We start from the raw sequence: 18,472 nt of genomic DNA on the forward strand, positions 1-18,472 counted from the left end.
TATATATATATATATATATATATATATATATATATATATATATATATATATATAACGTGGGTTGAGTTGTGTCTCCCTTCCCCCAAAGAGGATGAGGTCCCAACCTCCAAAGACAGTGAATGTGACCTATTTGGAAAAGAGGTCTTTGCAGATGATCAAGTTAGGATTACGTCATGACGATGACCCTAATATGACCATGTTCTTATCTATGAGGATAAACTCACACAGCAAGAAAACCTCAGGAAGGCAAAGACAGATGGGGTGGTTCATCTCCAAACCCAGACATCAAAGATCACCAACAAACCAGCAGAAGATGGTGGGGACAGCACAGAGCACGCTCTTCCCACAACCTCAGAAGGAACCAGCGCTGCCAACACCTCCTTCGCCGGCTGCTGATCTGCAGAACCACAGGACAGGACTTGTCTTCTCGCCGCCACCTGGAGTGTGGTACGGGGTTACAACAGCCCCAGAGAGCACAGCTGTCCTGCTACCAATGCCAAAGCTAAATGAGTGACCAGCCCAGGGAACAGGGACCACAGCTCAAACGCCACCTCAGTGCCACTGTGGAAAGCATTACCAGGGGGTTCACGTGGGTACAGGACACAGAGAAGAAGCCCTTGTTCTCATCTAGGACCTTGTGTGCCACCAAACAATGTCCCCAAGAAAACCAAGTCCCCAGGCCCCTGGCCCAGCATCTTTAGAGCCGGACAAGAGGGCCAAAACAAGTCTGGAAGCTAAGCCATGGGACTTGTCCCCACAGAGAGCGGGCAGGACGCCAAAGGGCAGCTGGCAGCGTCTCCGCTCTGCTGAATGAGTTTTCTGGAGAAAGTTAGAACTTTATTATCTTCAGCTGTCATGTGCCCTCAGGAGCTCCCAAGGAGAAGCCTGCTGGGGGCACTAATGGAGGAAGTGCCCTGGAGAGAAACTGCCCTAACGTGGAAGGAAGGGGAGAGTAAGAAAAAAGCTACGATCTCCATGAAGGGTTCCAACGCTCCGGTCAGGGCAGCACTCTCCTAGATCAAGGGGCTCACAGGGGAGAGCAAGGCACAGTCCTGGGTCAGCAGACGGGAACTACCACCCTCCCTGCAAGGCCTCCCTGGATATGAGGGCTACCAGGAGTGGGACTGTGGATTAGCTGAAGCCAACCAAGGCACGAGACGGTTCACGGCCGCACTGGCGCTGTGTTACAAACCTCCCATCTCACGTACCTGTAAATACTGCAGAAATTCACTGTCTTTCGCTTCATCATTGGAATTCTACTGATAAGATGGCCCAGAAATTGAATCACCACAATAAAAGGAATTTTGTGGTGCCTGCCATATGACACAATGGCTCTGGGTGGGAGGTGGCGCAGGGTCAATGGTGCGGGGGTGGGCGGGGGGAGACTTCAGGGAAGGCGGAAGGAGAGACCAAGGGCGGGAGGCCAGAGAGGCAGAAGCTGCAGGGAGCCCAGCCTTGGGGCCTGCGTGTCTTCTAGAAAGCAGAGTCTCAGTCATCTCCGAGAGAGGGGGGTTCTGCCTACACAGCTGCCCCCTGCGGGATGACCTCAGCTCCCTTGCTCTTTGGCATCTGGCTGAGATCAGCGGATGGTAGTGGGCAGGGATGTGGTCAGGAAGGCAGCATCTGAGCCATGGACGGCCAGCCCCCCGACTGTGAGACAACACTGTTGGAGCCACCCAGGACTTTGTGTGTAGGAAAGTGATTCAGCTTTGAACAAAGAAGAAACGTCTTGGGATTCCCTAACGACTCGGAAAATACTCTCTGGTCTCGCTTGTCACTGCCCCAGACGTTCAGTTGTATGTTCGGACCAGAAGTCACCGAGCCCCCCTGCTGTGTCTGCAGACCGAGTGCACACGGATGGGTCACTGGAAGACGGCACCACGGCCACGTGCACGTTAGAGTTCCCAGTACCAATAAATGACATCAACACAAAGGGCGAGCGAGGAACACAGTCGCCCCATCCCTTTCCCGTGCTGTGAACAGAGCCCTCTGAAGCTGCCAGACTGACATGCCTGCGCCGCTGCGTCTTCACCGAGGTGTGGCAAGCGGAACAGAGTGGCCTCTGGGGTGATGAGAAGACCAGGACGCCACGAGGAAACACAAAGCAAAGCAAATCGGAACGAGCAGCCGAGCGCTGTGTGTCCCTTCTGGAAGGCACCATTTAGATAACCACTGCAGATTCTCCTTTCTGATTAAAAGCAAAGCAATTCTCTTTCATCAGCAATGTCAGCAATGCTCGGAGATGGTACCGATTTCTCATAAGACACCCGCCAGGGAAAGGCCCATGCCAGTTGTTTCCTGGTCCTCAGTGACGGCAACAAGTCATGCAGGCTATGAACCTAAGGACTGTCTGTGGTTACCCACTCCGGATGCTCCATCCATCAGCTGCCCAGTACTATCAATCCCCCTCCTGGATTCTCTTGACCTGTCAGCTCCCCAACATTCTGCCTATGACGCTCAGGCCCCAGCCCTTATGGGTCACCACCATACACATCTGACATTACTATGGCCTCTAGTCACTGGGCTTTCCTCTGTGGGCTCAGCCTCACCCAACTGGTCCTCCCCACCTAAGAGCACCTTCCACTGGCACCTATCACTGGTACCAGCATAACTGACGGGTTGTGTGGTCCTAATGGCTCCTTATGGTCTACAACAGTTAACAGAGCAGATAAAGCAGACACCTAATGTAGAGTGGCCCTGAGCCCCAGACAGCTGACCCATCCCCAGTCACTTACACTAAGCCTAACTGGTACTATCCATGCCTACCTCCCAGCAACATAGGGATGGTCCTTTCATGTCATACCGGAAAGCATTTGCCATAGAAAGGCTGGTGACTGTTGAGTGCCTGCTCCTCAATAATATATGCATAGACTTGGCAAAATCTGACCCTTGGCAAGGGATTTCTGGAAAGGGCAGTGACTTTTTTTCAGTTCCTTATCACAGCAGCACCTTGCCTAGCCTGTTGATAAATATTTGTGGAACCCTTATTGTGCTTCCAAGATCACCTTCCAAAAAATAAAGCAAGAGCCGCAGAACCCCATGGTGGGTATCTGGTCCAACTCCCTGATCATATAAATGAGGAAACAAAACCCCCAGACTCTTAAAGTACTATTAGAATTGCTCTTTCATGTGGTCAGTCTATCTACAAAAGAAAAATCCCAAATCGAATAAATCATTCCATATCTTCCTTATGAGATAAAACCATTAAGTCCAATTCAAATGTTCCAAGTAATGGAAGACAAATAATGATAAAAACACAGCAGATAATTTTTAAAAATCAGTACAATTTGTATGTGCAATATTTTCATATTTACCTTAAAATACAGAAGTGAAATGTCTCCTTCAAAAGGACCCACCCAGCCCATACTGCCAGGACTTCCAGAGAGGGGTCCGGCCGTCCTAGGCCTACCCTGAAACCATCTGTCCAGTCTATCCAAGTGGGATGCAGGCCTCCCTTAGAATCCCGACTCTAGGAAAATGGAGACGTCTTAGGGTTTGGGAGACAGAGGAGACCAAGAAATCATCAAGGTGACAATGCATGCAGTTTCTGAGCTAAAGACTCCCCCTCCTCAATTTTAAAGCCAATCAAACTAAAGCACAGAGAAGCTGCATAGAAGTCCACAAAAATGGCAGGAAAGGTACTCAGAAGAAATGGAGGTTTCATCCCAACGGTCCAAAGGGCCCTTCGTTCTCAGAACACCCAGCGAATGTCTTCCCAAAGCCACCTGGGACACAGGTCTAGCTTGGCTAATGTTTCACCTTCCAGCAAAAGGCTGACGAGGAAAGGAAGAAACAATACTCCACCCGACACAAGTGCCCTATTGTTTATTTTAAAGTACTTTCATGGGCTTTCATTTTTCTGTCTGACCTGCCCAATAGCTCAACAATGAAAGCAGGGTCTCCACTCTGCTAAAGAGCAAAAATGGAAATAAAGCTTATCGTGAAAGGCAGGAGAAAGACTGACTCCTGTGAGAGTGGGCATGTGCAGTCTGAACGGTGATTTTCCACAGGACATTTCCTCTCGGCTTCACCCAGCCTCTGAGGTGAGCAAGAGACAGCAGGCAGGCAAGGAAGGCAGGACCAGGGGCCTGTACCCCCTGTTCTTGATAATTAGACAAGATGATCTCCATTTAAAGAGGGGGATAATCAGCTTCTCCAACTCCCCACATCTTCTCAGGATATGGCCCATTTTAATGTCAGATATGGACATTCCTCAGTGCAGTTTATTCCTTGTATTTATTGGGCCTTTCTGAATGATCCTTTTTTCAGGGAGAAAATAGCAAACAGCTGTTAAAGAAGTACTCCAATCATCTCGGAGCTGGAGAATTCGCTTTGATCACAGGAGTTGGAACTGAAGTTGAAAGGTCACACACAAACATTCTGGGTCAGCGTTTAAATTTGACTCTTTGCTTCTAAGGAGCTAGAAAGGAAGGCTGGCTGTATTTAGCTGGAATGGTTTCTAGGGGAAAAAATATTTTATTCTATTAAAATAGTCTTTCAATTTAACCTCGGGAGGCTAGACCCAGACAAGCACCATTTATCATTCAAAGTTAAATAAAACCCAGAGAGGCCCGTGCAAAGCACAATGGACATCAATACTATTTCAGAAACTTGGCCAACAGGAGCCAAGAACAACACTGATCAGGGGAGAGAAATGTGAACTTAGTTTTGAAAAACCCAGTGAACACATGAAATCCCCTCCTCTCGCTCTGGCTGAGGACGCAGCTGCCAGCGGCACTTGCTCTGGGCACAAAGGCCTCCCTTCTGGTTTTAAATGGCCAATTACATTTTATTTAGATCCATCCTCCTCCGCCACTACCAGCAGCAGCTCTTACGTGCAAAGCTTCTGATGCAGCAGCACACACAGCAGCCTGGAGCGTGCACACCTGCTGTTCCCACCAAAGTCAGGTCCGCAGGAGGGACGGTGGTTCCAGAAGAGCCACAGCAGAACACTCACAAAGGAAGGTCCCCACCCCAGGGCCTTTAGCTAAATGTGCATCTCACCCCCCTTGGAGGAAAAGAGAGGAAGAGACATGCAGCAGCTTCCCCCAGCCTAAGATGGCTGAAAGAGAAACAGAAGGGAGATCAGATGCCTGAAAAAAATGTTAGAATCCAAGAAGAAACCAAGCACTTTTACATACGGTTGCTGCAGGTGAGCTCAAGCCTGGGATTTCCCAAGGGCCACAAGGAGAAGAGGAGGGGCTTTAGAAAGACCAACCTCTGTCAGCGCGGTGGCACACACTGCAATCCCAGTGGCTCGGGAGGCTGAGGCAGGAAGGTTGTGAGTTCAAAGCCAGCTTCAGTGACTCAGCGAGGCACTAGGCAACTCAGCAAGACCTTGTCCCTAAATAAAAAGGGCTGGGGATGTGGCTCAGTGGTTAAGAGCCCTGGTTTCAATCCCTAGTATTAAAAAAAAGAAAAATCTCTGCCCCATCCCTTCATGGGAGCTGGAGCTCGGGAAGGCAGCTTTAAGGTGACACACCATCACTGAAGCCCACCCCAGATGAGCCCTGGGAAGAAGGGACCCCCATGGAGGCCCCACCCAGGTGTCATGAGAATTAAAGAAAATGTTTCATAAAAAGGTAATAAAGCACACCCACTGTTTAATCACTCAAGGCCCGACTTTATAGTGTTCCTAATTAGGTCTCAACACCTACATGTCCTCTTCAGTGACGTGCAGACCAATCATTGCTCTCAAAAATCCAAGAGATCTTCTGGGCATTCAATGAACTGGTTGACACTTTCATATATACATATTTTATATATTTATATGTACGTTATATATGTATATGTTATATTATATATAAATATCATACATTATATATTATATATATTATATATTTTATATGTAAGTGTTCCTGAGAGGTTCAACTTGATCTCTTTTTGTCATGCATCTCTGCTGTCAAGGGCTCAGAGCAGTTGCCCCAGACTCCTGAGCCACATCACATCCGTGAGCGGCACTCCACAGTGGGTAGGACGGGGAGCCTGGGGTCCCACAAGGGGAGGCAGCTCAGACATCGTTCAGCCACTCCTGAGGAGGTGGCTGGAGAGACTTCCTGTGGGTCCCTTCATCTGTATCCAGGGACAGCACCCACTGTCTCTCAAACAGTGATAACCAAACAACCGATCTGAAGTGTGGACAGTCAGTGACACCTACTGAGTGTCCCTGGGAGCCAGGCATCCCTCAGGAGCAGGGAGAAATGATGAACAAGAGGCCTTACCCCCAGGAGCTCTCCAGCCCCCTGTCGGAGGTCACCACTGAGCAGACAAACCCATCAGGATTTTCCGTCACGAGGGGCTGATGCAGAAGAAAACACACAGCTGTGGTGGAGGTCACCCTGGAGCAGCCGACGCCCCCGGGCAGTGCCCAGCAGACCCTCTGTGAAGGTTTGCTGCCCTCTCCCAGACTTCCTGAACAAGGAGAGCCATGCGCCATCCTCAGACAAACGAGAAGAGCCGTGCCACCCTGAAAAGCTGCACAGGAGCCTGAGGAAAGGGACACCGAGATGCAAGTACTAGAAGAGGTTGCAAGGGTCACTTCCTGGGATGATCCTCATGGAGCAGAGCTCTTCCTGCCACTGCTCAGGGGGCAGGTGGGGTCTGCACTGTCCCCCTCCAGCCCTGCCAGCTCTGCAGCAGCCACGTGCATCTTCCCGTCACCTGAGAGCCTCTTCTCCGCGTGCCATTATGACCAGGCCTGCTCAAGGGCCCAACATGGCTCCACTCCACTCCTGTGCGCTTCGCTCCTCCCACATGGCACTGCTAATGAGAAGAGTAAACACCGGGAAGAAGCCATCCGCCTCACCCCACAAATGTCAGAGAAACGAGGTTTGTTTACCAGAGGGTCGTGAAGACCGGGCACATTAAACCTTCTCAGGGACCTCAGTGGAGGTGGCCTGGCAGGGGGACGTGCTATTAACCTTCCAGAGCCCAGGAGTCACTATGTCTTACCACCTCCACCCAGAGATGATAAAACACCATGCAAGAGCTTACCATAAATACTGTTTTTGAGTTTTCCTCTCGGCAGAGGAAGTACCCAAAAAGACGGTCCAAGTTCAGCAGGAAAGGTGGCCGTGGAACTGACTACAGAACGGAGGACACTGCCACGCTCTCTGCCCTGGCTTTCCAAAAGGTCGACTCTTCACAGTAATTTTTTTAAGTTTATAAATAATGATGGAAACAACCAGGGGGGTATGATTTGGTTCTTGGTGCCAAGAAATATCTAGGGAATTTGCACTTAAAACGACTGCTTTGACTTTAAAAGATGGATGCAGGCAGAGTAGGAAGACGAGGCCCAGTGCGCTCGATCCCCGGGGGAAGAAGACGGGGTTCACAGAAGAACAACCCCAGAGGGAAACTCCAGAGACTTCTGGCCCTGTGCCCTGCTCATCTATGTCGCAAACGCAAGCAAGCAAGGAGAATTCACTCCTGGGGGCCCAGATGGCGCTGGCGAAGAGGACACTTCCAGGGCCAGACACTTGGCTTTGAGAGGTCTCAGCAAAAAAAGTTTTGGAGCAAGATTTTAAAACAAGTCGGTTTGGGAGCTGGGTCTCTGCAATCCTGCAGTCACTGTCCTCCAATCCAAGTGCCGTGACTGAGTCACCACGGCAGCCCTGATGGCTTCCAGCTGTGGATGGCCTGGCTCGAGCTGTTCTCCAAGAGCACAAGGCAGCAATTTAGAATCCGCTCCATCCATAGAAATGCTGATACTGGCTGTAGCCAGTTAGGGAAAACATCTGTTGCTCATGGACTAAGAAGAAACATTCTGACGAAACTAGAAAAATAAAATATGAATGGATGAGGCCTGTCAAAACGAGCAATGCCACTGAGTTCTACTGTAAAATAAATGCCCTCTAACATTCAGTCAGCAAGCATTGAATGAGGGCCCACTATAAGTCAGGCACCAGGCTAGATGCTAGGGGTGTAATAAGAAGGCAGGTCCCCAGCTTGAAACGCGGATTCTGTAGTGGCTAAGCACATCAATGCCCCACCAACCATACATACTGTCTTTCCAGGATGCGCCAAGAATTGTTCTAGATACTTTATTTGTACTGACTTTTTAAATTCTCCTGTAACAGGAGGAAAGGGTTATCATCCTCTTCCTCTTATGGAGCAGAAAGCAGAGGCCAGGCAGTCTAGCTCCACCCTGATAAGTGTGCAAGAAAAACAAACAAACAGTCACTGCCTCAGGGAGGAGCATCTGGGTGAAACTAACAGGATCTTTAAGGATGCACAGGAGTTTATTGGGAGGCTAGGAAAGATTCCTTCCAGAGAGGTTAAAAGTGCAAAATAGAGCATCAAAAATTATTAACAGAGGAAAACAATTCTATTTCTACTTCTTGAGCAGGGACTCCCTAGCTAAACAGTAACTAGGAATAAAGCCTGGACATTCTTCGGTGTGGGGACACTGAAGAACCACAGTGAAGTTCAGCACAGTGACCCCGCGGCCAACACACGACGGCAGCACTTGCCAGCTCCTCAGACCAAATCCCATTTGGAAGCACCATTTAACCGCAGGTGGCCCCCACCAGGAAACACTGAACTGAGTGCCCCACAGAACAGTGGCCAGGAAGAGATAAGAGGGGGAGGGCAGGGAGGTCCCAGGTTCCAGAAGGTCTAATTCTCAGACCATTGCAGGTGCTTTCCTCAGTGTGCTTTATGATTCCAGAAAGCAGCACCGGCTCTGTTCACTGGAATAGGGACGCATCCCCAAGTCACTGCGAGATTGAATCCCACCACAAGAGAGTTCGAAAGGGGCCAGGGTTGTTTGCAATGAGCAATAAATTGGCAGTTTTAAACATGACTATCGTGAGGTTTCTCTTTCCCTCAGACACTTAATTCACACTCTCTGAACAATGTTCTTTGAAATGAATGTAATTTACTGAATTATATCCCATAAACAATTAAATGATGGGTTACCACCGTTGATGGCAATTATTAAACCTCGGTCGCTCCAGCCAACAAAATAATGGTCAGACTGTCTCCACTTTAAAAACAGGTGTGTTCCCAAAGTTTGTAAGTCGGCAGCTTGGAATTCAGGAGTTATTTTCTCCCTTCACAATGTCCAAGGTGCACCATTTAACAGCAGGTCAGAGAAGACGGTCTGCAGGGAAAACCCCCCCCCTTGCTTCTGGAGAGCCCATCACGTGAGGTACTCTCTGGCCTGGGGACCCGAACGTGCTGCGCCAGGTAACTGGTACTGTATGCTGGTGGCGGTCCCTCACCCTCTAGCAGAGCCACTGGAGGAGGAGGCCAAGGGGAGGACGAGGCAGGGCTCAGGAAACAGCAAAAGCCTCTCGGTGGGCAGGGCAGGTGCCTGGGCGAGGGGCTGCAATTGGTGCAGAGGTCAAGGCCACTGGCTTTCCTTCTGCTTGGCCTCTGGCCACCACATGATTCCTTCCCTGGCCCTGGGATGACGGGCCTCTGTGTTTCTAGGGTCTGTGCCGGGGTTTCCCACACTCCCCATGCCCCACCTGCCAAGGCCACGCACGCAGTCTCTCCTGATTTCCCAACATGAAAATACACATACGGCTCTTCAGTGGATTTCTCAGGATTTTTCTTGCCAGAACTCTGGACACAAGTGAAATGGGACACAGACGGACGGACAGACAGACATACACACGTGCACGCACACACACACACACACACACACACACACACGTGTAAACACTCATATGAGAAATCGCATGTGATATTAGCCAACTAAACTAGGATCCATCATGCATACATACACATGCACAATTATGGATATGTGTGTGCAGAAAGTCAGGAAAACACAAGTGACGAGGTCATTCACATCACCACATGAGCAATTCATACACAAATCTGAAAACTGGATTGCTCAGGACAAGAATGTGTCGTCGGAGCCAAACAGGCAGACCTTCTCCGGCCACCTCCTGTCTGAGACGTGGGAAACACCTTCCCACCCAAGGCTGCCCACACCCTTGGGTTCACAAACACACCCTCTACTTACTGGGACCTCAAAGGCCTCCTGGGTGTCATCCAGCATCTGGATTTTGATGGACATGAGTTTTCCTGAAGGCGTCGGAGGAGGCTTCTGCCCATGTTCCAGGGTGCTGATCCCCGAATTCTCTGGTGCTCCCAGTCGTGAGCCTGGGGTGGGCTTCTGCTCTATTTCCCCCATGATGAAAGTAGCTTATAGAATATCTGCAGGAAGCAGTGAGAAAGAAAAATACATCAGGAGACTTTAGAATTACTTAAGTAACTCTTACCATCTTCTCCCCTTTATTATGGGAATTTCTCCAAATCACACCAGGGTGAGCATGCTCTCCACCTGTCCCCCCACACGGGGACCCATGTGGCTGCCTCCAGTTCATTCACCAGCAATGTCACCTTTAGACACGCAAGGCATGAAAATATTTTTGCATATTTTAGTCATCTGCATATTTTTGCATGTTGCTGCATATTTTATTCTTTTCTTAGTCTCACAGTCAGCTCTTAATTATTCATGCCATAGACTCGGTTGTGTTCCACATTTTATTCAGTGTCTACAGTGAGCAAAGCACTGCTTTCTACGTGATAAGGCGGGTTGGGAAGAAGATAACAACGCCCAGGCCCTGTCGTTAGCCAGTTAATTACCTCGCATGGACACAGTAACATATTAAGTGGTGTGGGAATTATCGAGATAAATGGAGAAAACACACATTGTGGCAGCTTCTAATCCAAATGAAGGAATGATCACACCTCACACAGACACAGGCAGGGTCCTCGAGTTTCTATTACAGTAGAAATATTTCAATTATTATATTACAGTAACTTCACGATTCACTTCTTCCTCATCACACAAAACAATTCTCTTCACTCCCTGCACAATCCACCCTTTGCCACGACACACCGCCCTCGGCCCTGCCAGCCACCGGGGTGCTGCTCCAGGCTTCACGTGGGCGCCTGTCCCTGGCTGACCGCTCTGCCTTCTTTCTCCACCTGGAAGCCTCTACCACTGCTTTACACCTCAGTTCAAACGTCACACCCTGGACCCTGGAGGCACAGCTCAAATGCCGTTGACCTCTCTGTGCTCTTGGCTCTGTCAAGGCCACCCAATGGTGGAGGGGTGTGCCCATTTACCTGCCCCCATGGCACTATGGGGACCCTAAAGGAGGTCCCAATCTTGCACACTCTTTGCATCTCAACCCACCTAAGCACAAAGCCCGGCAGAGGGGAACTCAGTGTGGGCTCCCTAAAGACCACGCCATCAGCTGGCGCATTTGTACGACAAACACATAGAAGGGACACCGAGGAAGGCGACCTCCGAGGAAGACGAGGGTTTCAGGGTGGGGGAGTCTTCCACTGAGGGGAGGCGGCTCTGAGCGCAGTTGTGTCTCAACAGTGGAGCAATCCTTGGACAGAGACAGGAGACACACAAGAGGGACAGCGCAGAGGAGGATTCGGGACAGAAGTGAGATGGCACGTGGGCAGAAAAACGAGAGGCACACTTGGAAACAGGCTGAGCTCAGACCCCGAGGCCCGCGAGCGCCAGCCGAGACGTGCAGCCCGTACCCTGTAGGCACAGGACAACGCGGGGCCAGAGCGACACGTGACAGAAGCAGCAGCTTAGAAAAGAGAACCCGCAGAGGATCGGTGATGGAGAAAGAGATGGGAGGGCGGGGGCCGGGACGTCCATTCCAAAGCCATGCCAACGACGGGCTTGAGTGACAGCTTGGACAGAGGGATGGGACGAGGGGGAGATGGATAAACCCGCCTTTGTGGAACACATTAACCCAGTGTGTGAATGCTCAGCTACTCGGAGGAGAGAGAGCAAAGGGTGACCGTGATGGGAAAGTTTCCCTGCAGGGCAGGGGTGGCAGGCAGGAGGGCAGGTGTGGGTCTGGGGCCCTGGCTGGGGTTGTAGAGGACGTCCCCGGCTGTCAGGGAGGTGGAGCTGGACGCAGGCCGGGCAGAGTCCACCTCGCTGGGTGAGTGAAAGCCTGGGATTTGAATGGAGAGGGCAAAGGGGGACCAGGAGGCAGAAGATCCACCAGCCGGTCACGAGGGACGATGGAGGACGAGAAGATGGGAGGGGGGGACAGGAGAGGGCCAAGGGGGCGCTTAGTGACAAAGCCAGCAGTGTGGCAGCAGGCGTGAGGCACAGAGTCAAGCCCGCGTCCTACACTCGACACAGGGGCCCTTCAGCTCACTCCTCAGGGCAGCCAGCGGCTGGGCGTCCCACTCTGCAGGGTCCTGCCCCACGTCTCATCCTCTTCCTGAGAGTCAGGTCCCAAGAAATTTCCCAGAAACTTCCTTATGGAGGCGCCCAGCCTCCCGGTGGTGAATCCTCTGGTGGGGCCCCACGGGCGAGGCCAGCCCCAGGGCAGCAGGACAGAGGCTGTGAGCCCCATCAACAACCTGGGCCAGCAGCCAAATCACCCAGGCCTAAAAAATGTGTCCCTCCATGGGACAGTAGAGCCTGAGTGCCTGTTGCTCACTCTCCACCTCCAACCGCCACCAAAGCCTGGGAGAGACCACTATTGACTCTTTCCTGTGACCCGCTCCTTCCTTTTTGAACACTCGCCAAGTCCCTGTTCCTGCCCTAAATACGCACCAGGAATCGACTTCTAACCTGCTTGGTGGTGTGCTGGGCACCTAGTAGTCCTGAAAGATGAGACTAAAGCTGCTCGTCTCTAACTCTGAGCCCAGGAAGACAGCGCCCACATTAGTTCAGTGAATCCAATGTGAGGGGTGATGTAGTCATTACCAGCTGGGCTCAAAATGGTCATAAATCAGGCAAAATTAATTCTGTATATGTTTCCTGTTTGATGTCTCATGATTAAAAATAAATGCAATCTCCAGAGAAAACTGCGCCCTCCACCAGGGAGCCTCCTCTGCACCCCCCCCCACTCTGTGGGGATCTTGCCCTTCCTCTCACGGCCTCTGTGCTGGGCTCTGCCACTCTGCCTGCTGCTGCTCAGTCAAGGATCACGGGACTGGCTGGGCTTCAACCAGCCATGGAGCCGATGACAGGAAGGAAGGGGCCCAAAGTCCCATGTCACCCCCCAAAAGGTGCCAGAGCCCTTCCCTACAAAGGCATCTTCTGACCTACCTGAGTACTGAGCAAGGCCCTCATCCCGTGAACAGAACCTTTTCTTTCCCTCTTGCCCAAGACCCTCAGAGGCATACACAAATTTTTAGTACCCTGGCATTTAAAAATCTGAGTTAATGATTAATGGAGATTCGGTGCCTTAACTTCCTTTTCCTGTAATCCTCAAATGACCCGAGGCCTGTATCATTTCTACTTCTGGGTACTGACGTTTTCACAAAGTATGCCACATGTTCTGTTTCCCGGCTTGTGTGCAACAGTCACTGTGCATGGAAAGTTCTGTTTAATTCAAACATAAACCCAGCCACGAGTCCTGAGCCCAGCATCCCAAGAATGCCAAGGGAACATCTCGGGAATGCTCCAAATCATAAACCACAATCGATGTTTGGCATCAGAACCGGTAAGTCTGGAATATAGGGTCATCCTCCAGGTAAACAAGTCCAACCAACCTAAAGGTCTCCCGTGTATAAACATTAACCCCTGCTCTGTTCTGGCTTCCCCTCCATTCGCTTTCTGACCTCTGGACTCTGGAGGAACCGTCAAAACGAAGGCTTCATTATCCCTAACGTGATCATTCCAAGCCTAAAAGTAAAAAGCTCTTTGTGAAACTACTTTGTTCGATTTGAAAAGCTACTTCAAATTAACAAAAAGTAATAAGCTTTTTCACCAACAGAGAAAAGATTAAAAACTAGAGTTGTCTTGCCATCATATCCTGGTTTAAAGACTTCCTCTTGGAATTCACCCAAAGCCATAAGGAGCACACACACAAAAATGCAAACTCCTCCCCGCAGGAGAGAGAAGACATCTGTAGCCCCAGTCCACAGGCTGTGAGAAAGAGCTGCCCAACTGCAGGGGAGGTCAGACAGAGAAGCAAGAGGCTTAGAGGGCTGCGGCTTTCAGACAAAAACGGCAGACCCCAAAATAAGTAGAACACCAACCAGCGATGACTTTCTTGGAACGACATGACAGATGTGTAGATGGGCAGTAGTCCCTTTCCCGGGCACAGGTGGCTTGGAATGAGAAGCCCACAGGCAAGTCACATTTGGAGGAAGCAGCCTAGTGCTGAGGTGAAGGGAGGAAGACAGGTGGTGTCAGGAACAGCGGTCTTCACCACCCAAGTCTCAGCAAGCGGAGAAACCCAGAGGCTGCAAGATCACACACACACACACACACACACACACACACCATAGGGTTCCCATGAGGATGGGCCAGGGCCCTCTCTGCTGGCCCAAGGGGGAGGCTCCTGCAAAGAGCTGGTGGATAAAGAACTCCTCTAGTGAAAAAATGGGCCTTTACAGGATGCTGCAGGAAATAAAAAAAAAGACAGATGAACACCCATCCCAGAAATGTCATGTGCAACAGATTAAAATTTGCCCATGTTACCATAATTCACAAAGTGTAACAAAATGACAGATTCCATAAACAAAAACATAAAAGGATTTACAAGGGTTCAGGAAGCTCTGGGGAGACTTCTGGAGGAAAATTCTAGAAGCAGAAGTAAAGTGGGAAGGCAGATCCCAGAGGCAATAACAGAAACAAGAACAAGAATAAAAATATTGGTTGAGCACCCCGAATCTGAAAATCCAGAGTCAGAAATGCTCCCAAATCCGAAACTCTGAGGGCACCAACATGATGTCACAAGTGGAAAATTCCACACCTGACCTCACATAACCAATGGTGGCCAAAACACTGATGCCCTAAGAATATCGCACAAAGTCACTTTCGGGTTATGTACATAAGGTGAGTATGAAACAGAAAAGATCTTTGTGCGTAGACTTGGGGCCATCTCATTACATATATATAAATCGTCCCAAATCCAAGAAAATCCAAATCTGAAATACTCATGGTCCCAGGAATTCCATGTAAAGTTATTCAGCCTGTGTCACCAAAATAGAGGCCAAACTGGAGGCAGGTGAAAGGAAATAAGTGCTGGCGAAACAATGGGGTTTGAGAAAAGCAAGTACAAGGTTGAAAACAGAAAATGAATAGACATGAAAGATCATGAAGCAATCCACACCCCACAATTGGCATCCCTAATGGGGGAAAAAAGAACAGAACAAAGGTGGGGGAGGGGGACCTTAGTGAATAATTCAGGAAATCATTCTAGAAATGAAAGACGGTTTTCCATAATACATGAACATATTCCACACCAGGAATAACTACCAGAAAACGCTCACCACAAGGACATTTCCCAGGTTACCGCTGGTCTTTAAAAATTAGGAAGGAATTATTTAGAAACCTAGCTGAAAGCTTCAAATAAAAACTGGAGGGGACCAAAGTTCAGGTTTCCGCACAGCACACACCTGACCTAACTGTCAAAATGCCTCCAAAGAAATAATTAATCAAAACTTTAAACCCAGCCATACGTTCACTCAAATATAAATAGCCAAATGTTTAAATAACCAAGAACTCAGGGAAAAAAAGTTACCAAAGCCCTTCTTAGAGAAATTAAAGGATAAAATTCGGCAAAACAAGAGGTAAGTAATGAAACAATGAAAAAGTCATTATTAAACTTTAAATTTATTTATCTCATAAGAGGAAGACTACAATGATTATAATGGCCACAAAAAATTATACCTCCTGAAAATATACAATATAACATAATTAAAAACACAGCAGGGAAAGCAGTAGAAATGGTTATAGGCATTGAAAGTTGGCTGCTACTTCACATTTTAAAACTGGCAAAGGCAAAATTTTATGTCTCCAGAGAGATGGTTAGTTAGCACATGAAAAAAGTAACCTCACTGGTCATTAGGAAATGCAAATTGTACCCATGATGAGAAACGTTTCACACCCACTATAATGGCTACAATAAAAAGGCCAACAATAACAAGTGATGTCGAGGACATGAAAGAACTGGAACTCATTCATTGCTGGTGGGACTATAAAATGGTACAAATAGTTTGGGAATGTTTTGGAAGTTTCTTTAAAATGTCATAAATTTAGCACAGGACCCAAACCTTCCCCTAATAATGCAACAATTTTATTCCTCAGTATGTCCCCAAGACAAATAAAAACATGTCCAAAGACTCACACATAAATGCTCACAGTCAAAAAACACAGACAAATGAAAATAACCCAAAGTTCATCAAGCGATGAACACAGAAACAGAACGTGATGCATCCATACAAGGGGTTATTATTCAGCACCACGAAAACCCAACTGTTGATATATAACACAACATGGAGGAACCTCCAAAACATTTTGCTAAGTGAACAAAGCCAGGCGAAAAAGACTACACAGGACAAGATCCTATTTTTATATAAAACGCTATAGGGGGAAAATATTATACCCCCCCACACACAACCTTAGGTCACAAAAATTTCTGTCAGCATGCACCCTGTCTGCAAACCCACACTAGGGTCCTGCCAATAACTAATTTGTATCGCATACGGAGAAAAGGCTTTATCCAGAGAGGAAATATCCAGACTGCTTGCCTGGGGCTGGTGTGGGACCTGAGCTGACAGTAAAAGACACAGGGGGCTGGATCTTTAGGGGCTAACAGAAATGTTCAGATGCTAGGTGGTATTCACAGTCACACAAGTCTAAACTACTGAAAAAGACCATTACTTTGTACACTGAGAGGAGGCCAAAGTCATGAGATGAAAATTACACTTCAACAGGGCTGGATGTGGCTCAGTAGGCAGAGTGCTTGCCTGGCATGCACAAGGCCCTGGGTTCGATCCCCGGCACCACCAAAAAAAAAAAAAATTTTTACCTCAACAAAGCTTGGCTCTGAGGACCAGAACCTCTCTGGAAGAATGAAGAAGTCAATGTCCAGCAAGCTGGCTCCCTTGTGGCCACAGGCCTTTGGAAGGACAAGCCTGAAGAAGCTTGAGTCTTGTTTTTCATTTTATGCCTTTTAAATTTTGTACCATACACACATATTACCTACTGAAAACTAATTATTTTTTTTTTCTTTCATCTACTAAAAGCACAAAAAGCTGCTGGCAACATCAGCCCTGTTTAGAGCACAAATCTAATGAAATGAAATCACAGTGAAGAAGGGGACAGCTGTCAATCAAAACAGGTTAACAAAGAAGAACTCTGTGCAAGATTTTCCCCCTTCCTGTTTTAAATATAAGCTACTTAAAAATTCCAGGTTAAGAAAAATTCATAGAAAGTTGTTATTCATAGGAGAAGCTAGAGAGAGAAAGAGAGGGAGAGAGGGAGAGAGAGAGAGAGAGAGAGAGAAACTGACAGGAAGCTAAAGGGCTGGGCTGTGAGGTCCCCAAGCACTCAGCACACACATGTCAGCCAGTGACTTTGCATTTGTTGTTTTGTGGGGACAAAAGTCAAATATGTCAGATGCAAAGAGAGGATGACTGGATTCCCAACAGCTCTCTTCATCTACCTTGCTCTTAGGAGCCAGAAACTGCTGTGGGACAAAGCCACCTTATGCTCCTGTCCCCTGGGGTACCAGGGCCAGAGCAGGCCCCAGGAGAGGGGAGGGTGTAGACAAACCAGAAAGACTGGCGGCCAGCAGCTCTGCAGAAGCACAGCAGCTCGGCTGGGCTTCTCCCGGGGACTTAGATAAGGGGTTCTGGAAAGTTCAAACACAGCTATCTGTGTGGATAAATGTACTTATTTCCCAAAAAGTCTGCGAGCAAGAGAAACAACCACAGACCACTGTTTTACATCACCCAGACACTCCACACGGGGGAGGACCAGCTCGGCCTGATTGATCATCTGGGAAAAGGGGCCAGGTCACCGTCTGCAAGGAGGGAGCTCCAATTCCACCAGCAAAGTAAGGAAGAAAGAATTAACTACAGAAACTAAATCGAGACTATATGTCACCGTTTTTTTCTCCCTTACCATAATAAAAAAATTTAAAGTTTTTGTTAATTAAATAGGCTATCTTAAATTCTTCCAACAAATCTCCAGAACATATTTCAAGAAAAAATTCAGAACGGAAGGGATATTTCTTCATGTTCATCATTTTTATACACATTAATTCAGAAAAGCTGTTTCAACCATAACCCTATCGGCTCAAAACCTGAGTCTAGTCAGTACCAAGTAAAAGGAGCAAGTTCCCAGCAGGGTCTCACCCACCCGCAGGACGGCTCTCCTCCAGTGACTGCGCTCCCACCGTGGGACACTGGGGCCCAGCAAGCTTCGCGGTCCCAGGGCCGTGTTAAGCTCTTCTGAAGCTTCTCCTTCCTGGCTCCAGAGCCACCTCCAGACCCGGTCTTTCGGGGAGAAGCCCTCACTCCTTCCTCCCTGGGCTGGGCTTGCGTTCAGCTCATAGTCCACACTTCCCAGGCCTTTCTCCTCTTCCTGCCTTGCCTACAAGATGACAGTCCCAAGGGCCCGGGAGGGTCTAGTTCCCTGGAGGACAACATCAGCCTCTTGCTTTAGGGCAAGGGTTGGCTCTGGGCTCCAAGTTAGTGGTCCTGAACTTGGAGCCGTGAGAACAGC

General features: G+C 48.8%; 1 protein-coding gene and 1 long non-coding RNA gene across 7 annotated transcripts in view; both read right to left on the bottom strand.

Annotated features, from left to right (window-relative positions):
• Farp1 (FERM, ARH/RhoGEF and pleckstrin domain protein 1) overlaps window positions 1–13,190 on the bottom strand; it is a 210,107-nt gene extending 196,917 nt beyond the window's left edge. For 2 of the 5 annotated variants that reach the window (XM_048800721.1, XM_048800720.1), the window contains exons 1-3: window positions 13,058–13,170; window positions 10,600–10,736; window positions 9,974–10,167 (exon numbers count right to left, since the gene is read on the bottom strand). In XM_048800721.1, coding sequence (XP_048656678.1) covers window positions 9,974–10,144 — 171 coding nt within the window. In that variant the 5' untranslated portion in view covers window positions 10,145–10,167; window positions 10,600–10,736; window positions 13,058–13,170. Of the gene's footprint in view, window positions 1–9,973; window positions 10,168–10,599; window positions 10,737–13,057 lie in introns of all 5 variants that reach the window. The other 3 variants (XM_048800719.1, XM_048800717.1, XM_048800718.1) reach the window with 2 other exon arrangements.
• Window positions 3,230–6,496, bottom strand: LOC107140937. 2 transcript variants are annotated; one of them, XR_007346682.1, is made up of 3 exons: window positions 6,222–6,354; window positions 4,836–5,344; window positions 3,230–4,459 (listed from the first exon to the last, which is right to left on the bottom strand). It is a non-coding gene; the product is annotated as an uncharacterized LOC107140937 (long non-coding RNA). The 2 variants fall into 2 exon arrangements; XR_007346681.1 differs by having other exon boundaries at window positions 4,836–6,496.
• Window positions 13,191–18,472: the final 5,282 nt, after the last annotated feature.

The sequence above is a fragment of the Marmota marmota genome, unplaced genomic scaffold, assembly GCF_001458135.2.
Source record: "Marmota marmota marmota unplaced genomic scaffold, marMar, whole genome shotgun sequence".
Taxonomy (NCBI): Eukaryota; Metazoa; Chordata; class Mammalia; order Rodentia; family Sciuridae; genus Marmota; species Marmota marmota.